We start from the raw sequence: 16,938 nt of genomic DNA on the forward strand, positions 1-16,938 counted from the left end.
GGTACTTTACACAAAAAAGTTTGCCAACCCCTAGTTTAAGCCAATACATCAGGAATTTCAATTAGGCATAAAAAAAGAAATTTCAGAACACTTGATCTTAAAATATAGAAAGAAATATAAGGGAACTCTTTCTGTTCAAAGTGTTTAGAAATAAAAGAGAATGGTCTCTATGTGGGATTGATGGACATGAGATCTGATGGGAAGAAGAAAGGATTTTACTTCTCTACTGAAATTACGGACTTAATTTTCTACAAAACAATTAACAACTAACAACAATTTTATTAAACTAAAATAAATTCAATAGATCTGAATCCGAGTAGCATCACAATATGAATTTTACACTTTTGGACCAGGAAAAACCAAAATATCCAGTTTGCCATAAATGAGAAAGATGGACTAATATCCTCAATTGGAAGTTAAATAACAGCCAAATTATAACATCTTTACTACGACTTAGGAAAAGAGAAAATAGTTTAACTGAGCTAAGAATAATGCAAAAAAGGTTAAAAAAAAAAAAAAAGAGGGAGTATCCACGGAGAAAAAGAAATGGTTCTTCATCAAAATACTGATAAAAAGGACAGTATTAGAGCACCTGGTTCACTTGTAGGGATAAGTGTATTATTCTACACACTCCATAAAACATTTTAATTTTGCATACTAGCTGTAGAAAAGCTACTGATCTCTTAAGGGTAAACTGTTCACTTGATTTCTGTCTCTCAACAAAGGTTAAAAATCAAGATGTACTAACAATAAAAATTTAGGAAGATATTAATTTGAACCATTTTTAGAAATACATGTTAAATTTTTAAACACTGCCTACCCACAGCCTAATTGGAAGCCTAAGGAACCGATTGTGTGTGTGTGTTTTGAGGGTAAAGAAAGGTTTAAACACACTTTTCAAACAAGGATACAGTTTAAATCTCATCTAGAGTTTTAAATATTAGAGATCAAACACAAATTCTGGGGAGCAAAGTAATCACTCAATCTGTCAACAGGATTATAACGGCAACGTTGAAGGCTAGTTTCAGCTTAACTCGGTCACAGGCTCAGACTTAGGTTTAAGCTTGTCATGTGAAAATTGGGAATAACATGGATAACAATACCTTGCTTTAAAGCAAAGGGAAATTCAGAATATGAGCAAAGAAAGCATTAAAGCTGATGTATAACATGTAGCAGAACCCTGTTAATACAAGGTTATTATCTCATGCATTTGGCTAAACTGTAAGCTATATTTCCCTAAAGGTAATCAACACATACTGGAAACAACACATACAGCTATATTGATAGTCTCTAAAGCCACTGCTAATCCTGTCCTAGGTCCCCAAACTCAAAGAGCTTTCTTTATGGGACGAAAACAGGGAATCCTTTTAGCTGAATGTTTAGTTCTCATGCTGGCAAATAATGCCAGAATTCTGCTGTTTCTAAAAGGAAAAAAAAAAAAAAAAACCTACCTAGTAGGAATGGTGGGAAAGAAATGATAAGAAAGAGTTCTGAAGGAAGATTGAATTTGAGCTAAGAAATGTTAAAAAGTCATACAACAAAGGACAGCTACTCCACAAAAGGAACGGTAATCACCCCTCAGCTCAATGAAAAAGAAAGAGAAAAAAAGAAGGGAGATAAAATGCTTTAGATAAAAATCTTCTAACTTCACTAGTATAAAAAGAGACCTCTCTTTGCAGAGGGCATCATTGAATAAATCCTGAACCCAGTTATAAGCTGGATTCCTATTCTAGAATCTCTCTTCAAAGTATTAAAGTGATTGACAGCATAGTCAAGAACTTTTTCTTTCATATAAAACCAAGACGCACTGAAAGACATGTGTAACAAAATAGAATAGTTATTTGGCAGTCTAAAATATTTTTAAATATATAAAGACATCTTTTACCTTTGAGGGCCACAAAAAGCTCATCCGGTTTAAAATATGTTTATTTTAGGAATTTAGGATTACAGAAAGAAAGAAAGAAAGAAAGAAAAAGGTTCATAGTTCCCTAAACTGGCTTTGAAGTTAAGGCATGTACACAAGGTCTTACGGAAGCCCCCCTCACTCTGGAGAACCAAAAGAGTTAGGTAGAACCTTTCATAAAGCGAGCACGTGAAATGAGCTCTGTCAGCATGTTGCTTAAATAATACTCCTCCCCCCACTTATTTTAGAGAAAACTTTTAAAGTAGACAATGGGGGGAGGAGGAAGAGTAAGAAAATTATACATATAAATTACTTCTATTTGCTTCATCCATGCTCAATTGTTAGATCACAGACTCAATGGAAAATAGTAGCAGCTTTTTATCTTATAATAAGAAAAATTATACAGCAACAGGTACATGGGGAAAATGTTTTAACCATTTACTGCAAGTTGCTTTATAACATAGTAAGTATTCTGATTCAATGAATTTCATTTTTTAATACTATTAAGTATTCATGCAGGAAGAGACCTGGGAACTGTTCATATGGCACAGATCAGAGAGATATATAAGGCTTTCTATTCAGCTTGAATGATCAGAAGTATTAAAGGTACTGAAAATAGTTCTTACCATGTGAGATTCTAAAACATCATACATAAAAAAGCAAACCTCTCTCTCCAATGAAAAGAAAATACACTGATTTTTAATTTGTCTAGTTAAACGTTTACTTGCATAGGACTTTAATTTTTAGTTGTAAGATTAAGAAAAACAGTAATAAAATTATATATAAATATAATAATTTATTTCTAAGTACTATTTTCTATACTATACACTAATATTCAGTTTCTATGAAACCATTAAAATAATAAATAAATAAGTGATGTGTGTGTGGGAAGGGTCATGCAATACTTAGAGGAAAATAAATACAAAATTACATATATAATATGAGCTCAACTATATACAAATGCTTAGAAATACTAGAAAGAGGGGCTGGCCCAGTGGCACAGCAGTTAAGTGCACACATTCTGCTTCGGCAGCCCGGGGTTCACCAGTGCAGATCCCCGGTGCGGACATGGCACTGCTCATCAAGCCATGCTGTGGTAGGCATCCCACATATAAAGTGGAGGAAGACGGGAACGGATGTTAACTCAGGGCCAGTCTTCCTCAGCAAAAAGAGGAGGATTGGCAGCAGATGTTAGTTAGCTCAGGGCTAATCTTCCACAAAAAAAAAAAAAAAAAAGAAATATATTAAAAACTTAACAGTGGTTATCTGTATGGAGGCATTCCTTATGGGTAATTTTTACCTTCTTCCTTATATTGTCTATATATGTGTGTGTGCTTATATATATACACATATACATATATATGTAAATGTGTGTACGTGTATATATAAAAATGACTATTTTAAGAAAAGCTTCATATGAACATATGTTAAAAATTACAGACTGCCTAAAGGAAACTCAAAACTAATTCCCACAACGGGTCTAAGAAAAATATAACATAGACACACTTACCATCACACGAAAGGGAAACATAACTTCCTAAGTCATCAGACATGTGTCGCATCACATTTCTCCCCATCTTAAGACCAAGGAAGATCCAATAATCTACAGCTGCTCCAAGAATTCCAGTCAATAAGTAAGCTAGTTCATGTTTGAAGACCTAATATTGAGATGGGAAAAATATTACTAAAATATATTAAAATACATGATATCTATCAGTGTTTATTTTGAATACTTGTTGAGGAAAAACTTAGCTATTTAAAAATACAGGGTATGCTAATGCTAAACGATATTAAGAATCCTAGCAAACTAACTCCTTCTCTCCATTCTCTCCCTCCACTTCCTTCCCTCTTTCTTCCTCCCCCAAATCTGTATCTACATCTATATCTATATGACAAAATAGTTAATAAAACAAATTTTCCAGGACTTATATATGGATAGCTTAAAACAAAATTTTAAAATAACTTTATTATCCAATGGTGTCAAGTGCTTTTGTCAGGCAAAAATCCCAATAAAACAACAAGGAAGTACCTGGCTTCTGTGGATTTCTGTTAACAGGAATATATGACTATAAAAAAAGATAGATGTAGCCACTCCTACCCACTGTTTATTTATAAAATTAATCTTTACATTTCTCTAAATGGCATTTTCCAGAAAAAGACTTGAAAAACACAATGAATAAAAGCTTTAGCAAACAAGATTGTCCTCTGTTGTAAAAGAAATAAATTGATTCAAATTTTAATTATGAAATTATATCAAATACCATTACTTCACTTAGAGATATATAGAGATCACAGTTTTAAAAGTATAAATATTGTTTTACATTATCACTTCTATAATAAACATTTTTAAATTCCTATAAAAAATATAGCAAGTGATACAAACCTTAGAATAAGTATGTACTACCCTAGTGTTTAAAAATATCTTTCTAATCCATAAAGTACGAAGATGAAGAGGTGTGAAAATAATATTTTTTAAACAACTCTGATTTACATATAAACACTTTTTCACAATGACATTAAAACTAGTTGAAATTCCTTTATTTGGGGTATTTGTCTAGGCATGTTAAACGTGTGAAAAAAATCACTAAATTAACAGTTGGGTAGAAGGCATGGGAAAAGGTTTAATAAATGTTATGGTATCCAAATAGACTATAACTGGTAAGTTCTGCCACCACACTATACCTAATATGTGGTTAGTGATGGAGAAATCTCTAGTACTTTGAGCCCTCGGTGACTACTGGATTTATTTCTCCCACCCTCAGCAGACAAGATTCTTATAGTATATACAGTATTTCATTAGGGCATCATTCCTTATCATAAGGAGCTATTAGTTAAACGATTTCAAAACTGAACTTCTATTTCTGGTTTGTTGTGCAAACAAGGGCAAATGGTCAAGCAGTATACATATTATCAGGCCTGCCGAAAGTGTTTATTGAGGGAAAACCCATAGAGTCAGGACCCTTAGCAAGTGTGCAGGTCCCCTGTTGCCCGATCCCACTGTGGGGCAGCACACTGTATTCTGGCAGAGCTGGACACTAGAATCAGGGAGAGAGACTCTGAAGAATGGGGCTGAGGGGATTTTAAGCTGCATGATTAGGGAAGCACCCCTTCCTCTGATATGATCAGGGGCCATGATATAGAAGCTTGACTACAGCCTGATGGCCAGGTCAGGATTCATGAGTGGGCCTCAGCACCACCCCTCTCCTGCCTTGATTAGAAGGCTGGGTTTAAGTGCAGTTGCAATTGTGAGACGGGGAAGCGACGAGTAGGACTGGCCAAATCAGCAGGCTGGGAAAGTACTAACATTTCTCTGGGATGATAGTAGGGTCCAAGCCTTGCAGCTAACAAGAATTGACTCCTTAAGCACTGAGTCTTAGCCAGTCTTCAAAGAACTTTGCAGGAAGCCAACTCCATTCTTTGTAAAGCCAACATATGGATGATCACTCTGAGCAAGTTTTACTTCTCATGGTTCAAGTTATCAAGAGAACATAAAATAGGACAGTGAAAATCTCTATTTAAACTAGCAAACTGATTGTGTCAAGATCCATGCCACAAAATGTTCCTTCCAACAAAATGTATACCAGAATATCAGCAATGACACTACTCAGGAAGGAAGGAAGGGACTGGTAAATTTTGATTTCTCAAAGTATTCCCCCGTCATAAGAGTGCAGTAAGTCAGGATCACTTCAGATCCCTGATTCTAAGACTCTGGGCAGAGAAGAAGGAGGTCAGCCTACAGAGCTAAGCCTCATATAAAACCACAATCCAGCACTCCATCAGTTAAAAATAACATAAAGTCGACCAGTTGGGACTTTCTCTCTTTCCTTACACAAATATATATAACACACACACCTGATTGCTTAATATTCAATTTACTTTGATATTACTGTTATTAAACAGTTAAGAGACAGGTTGGCCTTGTAGTGCTTGCAAGGAATGACTAGCTCCTGTACTATGACAAGAAAGATCCTGCCAATATTATTCTTATCTGTGTGTCTTTAGCTAAACATACACACCACGTATGTGGTAACATATCCATCACAGAAAATTTTTATATAAAAAGACACGTTCAAATCAGGTTCTTGAATCCTTTTATAGTATATTCTTACCTATGACACTCACTCTAACAACAGGGCCAAGATGTTGTGCAATGGATTGTACTCACTGCAACTTGGTGTATAAACAGTGCTACAATCACGTGCTGCAGAACAATGTTTCAGTCAATGACAGATTGCATATACAACAGTGGTCCCACAAGATTAGTACCACACAGCCTAGATGGGTAGTAGGCTTTACCATCTAGGATTGTGTAAGCACACTCTATGATGTTTACACAACAACAAAATTGCCTAATGATGCATTTCTCAGAACATATCTCTGTTGTTAAGCAATGCATGACTGTATTTCTAGCATTGTGGATATATATGCTTTAGAAGCCGCTTAGTGAGAAAATGGCAAATAAACCATCAAAGGAGAAAAGCTTTCTGGAATACCGAAATGTTTGCTAAAGCTGAAATAACAGAACATGAATACCCTAAGAATTAACAAAGAAATGAAAGATAGACATGATTTGCACGTATGACATATATTTACCTTAGAACTCCTTTCTAATATGTTAGTCTATCATCAGACATTCTGTCAATATAGTTCTTTATTATCTGCCAGTACAAGTAATCTCATTTATAAACTTGGCAATTTTCCAAAAATTGACTAGTATATAATATAGAACAAAGCAAAATCTTGGCGTTCTGACTCCCAGGTTAGGGCTTTCCGCAATATCCCACTGCAATAGATGACAAACTGCTCCTCTAGTACCTCTGTCAAAAAGATGCAAACACAATGCACATGTTGTGCCTCTTCCTATTTTAAACACTGGCGTTTGAAACAAGAGGAAGCATGTTGCAGTAGCGACTTGGCCTCTAGTCAAGCCTTTGGCCCTAACAAGCTGTGACACCTTGAATAAGTTACTTAAACTCTTTAGCCTCAATTTTCTTATCTTTAAACACAGACTAGCTTCCATTTCTACCTATAATTGTAGGGTTATTGTTAAACAGCACTTAAGGACATCAAATAGAAAAGTAGGACTAATCACCAAGCTTACTGTAAAATTTACACCTCCTCCATAACCTTGACACAGCCCACCTCTGCTCTTTGCCAAGGAAAGCCCAAAGCTTTCTCAGATTAATGACAATGAAATTCACTGCCATTGTGTCACTCTGCAACACTTGCTGATTGACATTATGACAAAACAATATTAGCATAAACTGAGGACTTCTGTTTAGCTAATGACTTAAATTGAATGCTTCAACCCAGCAAATCAAGAAACAAATGTTTTACAGTACAGAAAATGATGTCTGTGAACATGCATGGAATTCTTGAAATTGGAAACTGCCAAAAAGATTTAATTAAGTACAAGAATGAATTCTAACAGATAAGGTAACACAATAAAAAAACAGTTTATATGAATTTTACCAATTCAAATGTTAAATAAAATATTAATTTGCAAAGTTTAAAACCAGTTCTCATATTACAACTGATGCTGCAATTTATTCCAGATTGCTTCACAAGTATCTTGAATTTATTTATAAATCTGAACAAAAATCTTCAAGTTAAATATGTATAAATCTGTTACTATTTACATCAGTATTTCCTGAGTAAATTCTTATCTGTGGTAGTCCTTTGGTAATTTAGTAACATTATGAAAACGTCAGTTTTATAACAGTTTTCAATTATAAATGAGCAATTTCATTTATAAAATAAAATGGATAAAAAAGAAATGTTTCATAATGAGGAAATATTTTCTATCCTTAATGACTCTATTGTCTAAAAACGTACCTGAAAATGCAAATAGTAATTAATAAGGATGTTTTCAATTTTAGCTTAGAAGTATTATCCTTAATTGGCAATGAAGTGTTGCTGTTACATGCCATCATATCGGGTTTGACTCCTGGTGACCCTATGAATGAGTGATGTCTATAATGTGCTGTCCTCAACAGCCCTACTCAGCTCCCGTAGACTCAGGCCTATGGCTTCCTTTATGGGGTCAATCCATCTCATATTTGCTCTTCCTCTTTTCCTGCTGCCTTCTACTTTTCCCAGCATTACTGTCTTTTCCAAAGAATCCTGCCTTCTCAGGATGTACCCAAAGTAGGGCAGCCTCAGTTTTATCATTTTTGCCTCCAGCAATAGTTCAGGCTTAATTTGCTCTGGGGCCCCTTGTTCATCTTTGTGGCAGTCCAGGGTATCCGTAGAGATCTCCTTCAACTCCATATTTCTAATGAATAGATTTTTTTCCTGTCAGCCTTCTTTACTGTCCAGCTTTTGCACCGTACATAGTAATGAGATTATGAGGGTGTGGATAATCTTGGCCTTACTCTCTAATGACACTTATTTACACTTGATGATCTTTACTAATTCTTTCATTGCTGCCCTTCAGAGTCTCAGTCTTCTCTTGATTTTTTGGCTGCAGTCACCATTTAAACTGATGACTAAACCAAGGTAGACAAAATCTTTAACAATTTCAATGTCTTCATTGTCCATGTTAAAGCTGTGTAGTTCTGTGGTTGATTTTTGTCTTCTTGATATTCAAATACAGTCCTGCTTTGGCACTTTCTTCTTTCACTTTCAGCAGAAGTCATTTCAATCATTGCTGCTTCTTGCCAGTAAGATGGTGTCGTCTGCGTATCTTAGATTGTTGATACTTCTTCTACCAATTTTCACTCCTGCTTTATCTGAGTCTAGCCCAGTTTTTTGACTGATATGTTCTATGTACAGATTAAACAGATAGGGGGATAAAATGCACCCTTGTGCGACATCTTTGCCTATAGGAAACCATTCTCTCTCTTCATATTCTGTACTGACAATGGCTTCTTGTCCACATTTTTGTATCAGGACAATTGAGTGCTGAGGCAAGCCCATTTCTTTCAGAGCAGCCCGTAGCTTTTCATGACCCACACAAGCAAAGGTTTTCCTATAGTTTATAAAACATAGACTAACCTTCTGAAAATGGAGCACTCCAGTAGCCAACGACTAATCGCAGTTAGAGCTCATGTGTCTCTCCCTTTTCAAACTCTAACTCAGATATCAGGCATTTCTTGCTCCACATAAGGTAAAAGCCTTTGTTGCAGCACCTTGAGCATCACTTTACTTACATGGGAAATTAGAGCAATGAAGTGTACATAGTTCTATTTTGGTTGAATGTTTTCAATTTATATAATCATATTTCTTTTTAAAACAGTCACATGTATAAGGAAGCGACTACTCACCTGGTTATTGCCACATAATAGGATTACGTGATCACAAAGAAGTCTAGCTATACCCAGAAACAATCTTACTTTTTTAAAGTCAATTAAAAAATTTAGGGCCCTCAAAACAATTTTCTTTTTTTAAGCTTGCCTCAGACAATCCCTAAATACAATTTGTAAAAACCAGTAAGGGCTTCTGTTCCTGATAATGGAGGCCTAGGTAATTCAGATAAATGCACTTAAAGAAGAAAACTAAAAATGTTAAATAAAATATGTAAAACATCTTCAGGAAAGTCATGAGGAATTCCTAAGCCAAGATCTAGGAGAAGGTAAAAGCCAAGCAAGCAGTCAAAGCTAGCCGACTTTGCCCTAAGGACATCTGCTGACCCTAGAGAAAGAGCTGACATTCGAAGAGTGGTTTCTGGAGCCCAGGAGAAAAGGAACATAAAAGCCATAGCCCAAGGCCTAATACCCAATACACTGAGACCCTGCAGGCCTTCACTCAGAGTAAGAGTGAATCAGAAGCAAAACTATACGTATTTGTAGCCCTGTACTTCAATTAGACTATCCAGGAACCTTCGAACCTGGCAAGAGAAATTCTTTCTAGAAGAAGATATTCTGTGTCTTGGTGACAAATTGTTTCTATAATTTTTCAAATGCAATTTATGGCACATAGTAAACAATAACTAGGTCGCAAGAGATTACACAAGGTGCAAGAGAAGGAAACAGCGGAAACAACAAACAGAAACAGATCTGCAAATACTTCAAATACCAGATAATAGGATATAGACTATAAAATAAATATTATTGCCATGTTCAAAGACAAAAGAAAACCTTGAAAACTTTGTAGAGAACTAGAAACCATAAAAACATGTCATAGTAATTTGGAAATAAAAAGGTCTAAAAAAAATCAAGAAATTAAAAATGCAATGGTCACATTTAACATATGAGACACAGTTGAAAACAGACTAATGAACTAAAAGTTGGATGAAAAGACACGATTCTGAATGTTTCAAGCGTAGAAAAAATTGAAAACATAGATGAGAGGGTAAAAAACAAAGAGGACACAAAGAGAAGGTGTAACATAAGTTTAACTGGAACTTACTTAAAAGTAGAAGAGAGAAACTGATGGAGGAGATATTAGAAAAGAAACTATGTAAGAATTTTTCTTAAGACAGAATAGACTTCAAGGCCATTTGACGTGAGAGTTCTCCACCCTAACTACTATGTTTACTATCCCTCATGAAAATATTACCTAGGGAGCAGTTATGATGATATATCAGTCATGAATAACAAGACAGCATCATTATATATAAAGCAGAAACTGTTAAAAAAATTTACAAAGTAGATTCAGAAGAGTTGATCAAAACAATTAAGCTTGACTTAATAAATGATAGAGAAAAATGTAAAAAACAGAGAAAACACACTTTGGCCTCTAATCTTATATGGGGTCAAAAAGAAAAGTTCAGTTAATTTCAGAAAGCAGAAATTTATATATGGCTCATTTTTTAACTATAATTCACTAATATTAGAAACTAACAAAAACACAGACAAATAAAATCCATCAACAATAACAAAATCTCATTCATTTAGAAGTCTTAAAACACTCTTTTAAAATACTTCTTGGATCAAAGCGGAATTCATAATTGACAATAAAAAACATTTTCAATAAACCAGTAACAGCACCCTAAAGTATCAAAACCTGCGAAATGAATCTCTTTACTCAAAAGGCAATTAATATTAAGTGCATGTATTAGAAATAAAGACTAAAAAGAAAAAAAGATCCAAACATTCAAAAAGATAGAAGAGAAAGTAAAAGGAAAGAATTAAAAAATATGAGCAGAAATTAACGATGTAACACAAAAAAAGTAGACAATAAAGTCCCAAAGGCAGAGTATTTTGAAAAGGAGAAAGGTGACTAATATTTATTATGCACCCCAAAGGTGGCAGAGTATGTTGCTATGCACTTCATATATGCTCTGCATTCAACTTTCCCAACTACCCTTCAGACAGATAATACACTGAAATCACTGTGTGTTAAATTTCTAATAACAAGCAAAATCCACTTATGAAGAAATAGTTCAGAAAATAACTCTTAACATCCAGAAAAAGAGTTTCAAAAACAAGTAGAACTTTTTATTAATAGTACACAAAAAAATTTATGAAGTCACTCAATTTTTTAAACCACAGGTTCCTTAAAAATTAAAATGTACAAAAGTAAAAAATCTAGAATGATAACTACAAATTCCTTAGCAGTAGTGATCAAATAACTGCCCCTAGCTACTGCATCCAAATGTGAGATGAGGAAGAAACCAGTCTCCAAGGACCTTTGACCTGAAAACTAGATGAACTAAATAGAAAATAATGACATATTTGGGTATATATTATTTTTTTTTCAAGTAATTCAAAGAATAAAAGGAAAAAAGATGCATAATTCAAAGACATACTTTTTTCAAAGCATTATTCATTTGTAAATTAATCCTACTTACATCATTAGACTTGCATTTTTCCTTGTGAGAATATATAGTCCACTCCAAAAGCATATTCACTGGTTTGGTCAAAAGCCCAGAGGTCTCACTTCCTGACCAAAAGATTTCAAGAAGAACTGCCTTTCCTGTTATCTTCAGACTCTGAGAGTCTGACCAGTCATACAACCTAATGAAAATATGAATGAGAGCTCTATCTTTACACCAATTTAATCACTAGAGTTATTAGGCGTAAAATCTTTTGTCGTAAAACAAAAAAAAGCCTAGCAATTTCTGAATATAGAAAGGTCATAATATGTAAAAATCATAATATATGATAAAAGACAAAATATAAAAAACAGCCTCAGTTCAATATAATCACCAAGAAGCACACAGAGTAATCTAACTGCAAGTTTTAGAGCACACACAAAACTTAACGTGCATATTAGCTTCAGTGTTAAAACCTAGTCAGCTTTCTAAGCATGCAGTTACTAAAGAATTCAAAAATACACAAACTCTGTAAAATAAAAACACTTTTACCTATCCAAAGGTATAAATTAGTGAAAAAAAATATGAACAAAGGAAACATAAAAGAAGTTATAAAAATCTCTGCTGCCACTGAAGGACTGTAGCTAGAGATATGTTTTTAAAATAAATCTACTTTAAACTAAAAAACAAGGTGTTTTTAGAAATACATATATAAATGATTAGAAGAATAGTAGTTTAAAGAATATAAGTACAGAAAAACAGTTTTTTTGTGATTAAAACTTACTTTTGACTCAGATGTCGCACTTCACTTTCAACTAAATTAAAGAAAAATTTGAGCAGTGTCAGGTGGAGCACCTTGGAGCCAATAATATTTTCTGAAATTTGATGACAAAAACTTTCATTGAAAAGGCAAGACCTGAAAAACATGAACCCACAATCTATAACATACCAGCAATCCAGTGAGCAATTTGTAGACAAAGTATTTTTTTGTAGAGTATTATTGGAATTTCAATGAAATTTGCTTCAACAAAATATAAATTCAGCACAATTTTATTAATTTTTTTCTTTAAAAATTAAACTATGTCAAATACCTCATATGCAACTTTTTAATAATAGAGATCTAATTTCTCTATTTTTCAGTGATTGTAATGTTTAACAACCATCTGGTGCCCTCTCTTTGTACTCTTTATTTCACTGATAAAGAAAAAAAATTATGAATCTCTTTAAGCCCTTTTGATTTAGATGACCAGTGATACTCTCAATTTATAATACTCTCCATAATCCTCCTCTTACTCAAGCTTATTTTCTTTTTATTATTTAGTAAAATGAAGGTCATTTAGGGCTTTTTTTTTGCTGAGGAAGATTTGCCCTGAGTTAACATCTGTTGCCAATCTTCCTCCTCTTTTGCTTGAGGAAGATAAGCCCTGAGCTAACAGCTGTGCCAACCTTCCTCTATTTTGTGTGTGGGTCACTTCCACAGCATGGCTGAAAAGTGGTGTAGGTCTGTGTCCAGGATACAAACCCATGAACCTGGGCTACTGAAGTGGAGAACCCCAAACTTAACCACCATCCAGAGGGCTGGCCCCTAGGGCTATTTTAAATATTTGGTATTTATTTTCTTCTCATATACTATAGCAGTCCTGTCCAACAGAACTTTCTGTGATGATGGATATGTTCTACTGGACGCTTGAAATGTGGCTTGTGCAACTGAGGACTTGAATTTTTAATTATTTAATTACATTTAAATATAGTCGCATGTGGCTAGTGGCCACTGGGTTGGACAGCACAGTTATATAGTTTGTTTGTTTTTTTGGTGAGGAAGATTGTTGCTGAGCTAACATGTGTGTCAATCTTCATCCATTTTCATATGTGTGACGCCGCCACACTATGACTTGATGAGCAGTGTGTAGGTCCACACCTGGGAACCAAACCCATGAACCCCAGTCCACCAAAGTGGAGCACACGAACTTAACCACTATGCTACTGGGCCAGCTCCTATGGTATGTTTTCAAAGAGAACATAAGATTACTCAGAACTCTAGGACTAAGAGAGGGAGAATCTAGGCAACAATATTTATTATAACCTTCTTCCCACTTTACTATCGACAATGTACTTGTAACGTTCTACCTCTGTCTTCACCTTCCTCATCTTCGTTTTGAATACCAAATTCTCAGGTTAGGAGGGTCCTTAATAGCTATTAATTCACTTAATACTCAAATCTGTTCTAGAAGATCCTCCATGCCCATTTGGTTATTCAGTCTATCTGAAAACTGCCAGAGATGGACACCACAGTATCTTTTCTTCTCTTTTCTTTTTTTTTTAAACAAATATTATGGAATATTTCAAATATGTTCAAAGTAGAGTATAATCATCCAGCTCATGCATACTCCTAGCACTTCCCTAGGCACCGTCCTCCCGACCCCCAATGAAATCTGGGCATTTCTGTTCATTAAAAAGTCTACTTTTGGGGGGCCAGCTCCGTGGCCGAGTGGTTAAGTTTGCGCGCTCTGCTGCGGCGGCCCAGGGTTTGGATCCTGGGCGAGGACATGGCACCACTCGTCAGGCCATGCTGAGGCGGTGTCCCACGTCCCACAACTAGAAGGACCTGCAACTAAGATATACAACTATGTACGGGGGGGGAGGTTGGGAAATAAAGCAGGAAAAAAAAAAAAAAGAAAAAAAAAAAAGGTTGGCAACAGTTGTTAGCCCAGGTGCCAATCCTTAAAAAAAAAAATAAAGTCTACTTTGAAGCTGTCCAAATTCCACCTCCTCTAGCATCAATTAATTCATCCAAACATTTATTAAGCACTTATTATGTTCTAGGCATTATATTAAGCACTGAGGATGAAGATGTTTAAGAATGAGCATCTACTCAAGAATGTCAGAGGCTGATATGAGTGACAAACTCAAAGGAAAGGGCAAGAGTTAGGAAGTGGCACATCTGACTTGCATTTTAAAGGATAATTAGGGCGCCGGCCCGGTTGCGCAGTGGTTAAGCACGCACGCTCTGCTTCAGCGGCCTGGGGTTCGCCGGTTTGGATCCCGGGTGCAGACATGGCACTGCTTGGCAAGCCATGCTGTGGTAGGTGTCCCACATATAAAATATAGGAAGATGGGCACGTATGTTAGCTCAGGGCCAGTCTTCCTCAGCAACAAGAGGAGGATTGGCAGTAGTTAGCTCAGGGCTAATCTTCCTCAAAAAAAAAAAAAAAAAGGATAATTAGGAGTTGGCCAGATATTTGTGGGGTGGCAGGAATAGAGGTATATGTAGGCAGAGAAAACAGAAGAGCAAAGGCATAGGAAATGAAAAACAGTTCAGTCAGTGGGCACACTTAGGAAAATGATGAAGATGAGAATGCAGAAATATATAGGGGATAACTCATGAAAAGTCTTACATGTTTTGCTAAGGAAACTAAACTGTCTCCTATAGGTGATGCGTGAGTTAATGAAGGACTTTTATCTGGGGAATGACAAGATCACTTTGGCAAGAACATACTGGGATACTTTGACAGATAAATTAAAGGGAAAAATAACAGAATCAAGATCAATAAACAAGGTATTGAAATAGTTTACGTAAGAAGGAATGAGGGCTTTAAATAAAGGCAATGACAAAAGATTTGGAAATTAGAAAGGATGTCAACTACATAAACCATATATCCACATCCACCTAGGCTGGGCTCGTACTGTTGTGTTAGAACTGTGTTTACATCTCAGTCACCTTCAATAGTGCAGGAACTGTTGTTGTATTGATCTTTTTATCCCTGAAATGTAGCACAGTGCCTGGCTTCCAGTAAGTGCTCAACAAACAATTTTTGAAAGAATGAATAAATGCATGCTAGCTAGCTGATTAGGTCACTTCAAATATATCACAACCAAGATGGCAGGTGAATCTTTATGACCTGAAAGAGCTAACCACAGGTCTAACCTTTGCCTAGCTAGTCAAGTATCCTTTCTCTCACTACCATGGACCCCCTAAAACTGAACACTTGGATAAAAAGAAAGTACTTCCCAGACAAAGGAGGGCTATCAGATAGAGCCCACTCTCTGAGAAGAAAGGGAAAAATGACTAGCTCTGTTTCAGAGAAGGAAGGAAAAACAGGAAGGATTTCCAGAGAGGATAACATTTGGAAGACAAAGGAAGGATCTAGGCAGATGATAGCATGTGCAGAGGCATGAAAGTAATGACATATTCAGGAAACATTAAGTTCAGTTCCAAAATTCAAATTTCTAGCTGAAAAAAATATAACACTAACACTAAAATAGATATTGTATACAGTTACAATTGTTTACACTTACGATGTCCAAAATTTGATGATGATGTCCATATTCAATAAATTAATTTTCTCAATTTTTAAAACAATATGCGAACTTATTTTGTTAAAAAAAATAAAAGCAAATAATGTTTTGGCTTTCCTGTGAGTCCATTTCATGTATTTATTAAACATTTATTTTTTTAATAAACTGATTGACAAACATGATCAACTTAGACCTGGCTTTTCTATAAGAATTTTGCAATAAATACAACACACAAACCTACTCTACACACACACAAACTTTTTCTAAATAAAATGTACTTCTTTCATCAGTATCTAAAAAATAAATAGCATAACAACTTCTAGCTGAAATTTCGCATCCTCACATGTAACATTCCTTACCTGACAAGCACTTCTATTAGAGACCAGGCTCCTTTCATACAAGTTGGACACTGAAACAACTCTAAGTAATATCTTGACATGGCTGGGGACTTCCAAGGAGGATGAAGGTGAAGAAGAGCTGACAATATATGAAAGTATCGACCAGAAAACGTATCTATATTATCCTATTATTTAAAAATAAACAAACAAATAAAACACTATAGCTAAAAGTACAATTTCACCAGCTAATTCAGTCTAAAACTATAATAACCCTGGCCTAACTTTATTGTCAAATACAGGTTTTGGGACAAAGGAGATGAGAGGGAAGCATCATGTTTAGCTAATGAAATACTGCACCTGAGAGAGAGGCACTCTACATATATATCTGTACTCTAGATAACCCTAGCTATTGGGACTAACTTACATGAAATGTCCACTTTACTTTTCATGATTATAGTGAAATTAAGAGTTTTCAAATGTGACCTGAAAGGAACTAAAAGAAACATTTCATGTAACATTCTTATCGCCGTTAGTCTAACATAGCTTACATTTGTGATTTCTTCAAATTGACACCTTGATGAAGAATAAATTAGAAAGCTACCTTTGAAAAACTGTTCTAATAGTTTTGACAGTTTAAGGAGTATGTTTATTGTCTTATGTATAGTATGAATAAAAATGATTATCAATGTACTAAAGAAGTAATC

General features: G+C 35.0%; 1 protein-coding gene across 1 annotated transcript in view; it reads right to left on the minus strand.

Annotated features, from left to right (window-relative positions):
• The window catches only part of SLF1 (SMC5-SMC6 complex localization factor 1), a 58,329-nt gene that overhangs the window by 11,075 nt on the left and 30,316 nt on the right, over positions 1-16,938 (minus strand). The window contains exons 12-15 of the mRNA XM_001504613.6: positions 16,256-16,419; positions 12,385-12,516; positions 11,637-11,802; positions 3,414-3,561 (exon numbers count right to left, since the gene is read on the minus strand). Coding sequence (XP_001504663.1) covers positions 3,414-3,561; positions 11,637-11,802; positions 12,385-12,516; positions 16,256-16,419 — 610 coding nt within the window. The remainder of the gene's footprint in view (positions 1-3,413; positions 3,562-11,636; positions 11,803-12,384; positions 12,517-16,255; positions 16,420-16,938) is intronic.

The sequence above is a fragment of the Equus caballus genome, chromosome 14, assembly GCF_041296265.1.
Source record: "Equus caballus isolate H_3958 breed thoroughbred chromosome 14, TB-T2T, whole genome shotgun sequence".
NCBI classification, from domain to species: domain Eukaryota; kingdom Metazoa; phylum Chordata; class Mammalia; order Perissodactyla; family Equidae; genus Equus; species Equus caballus.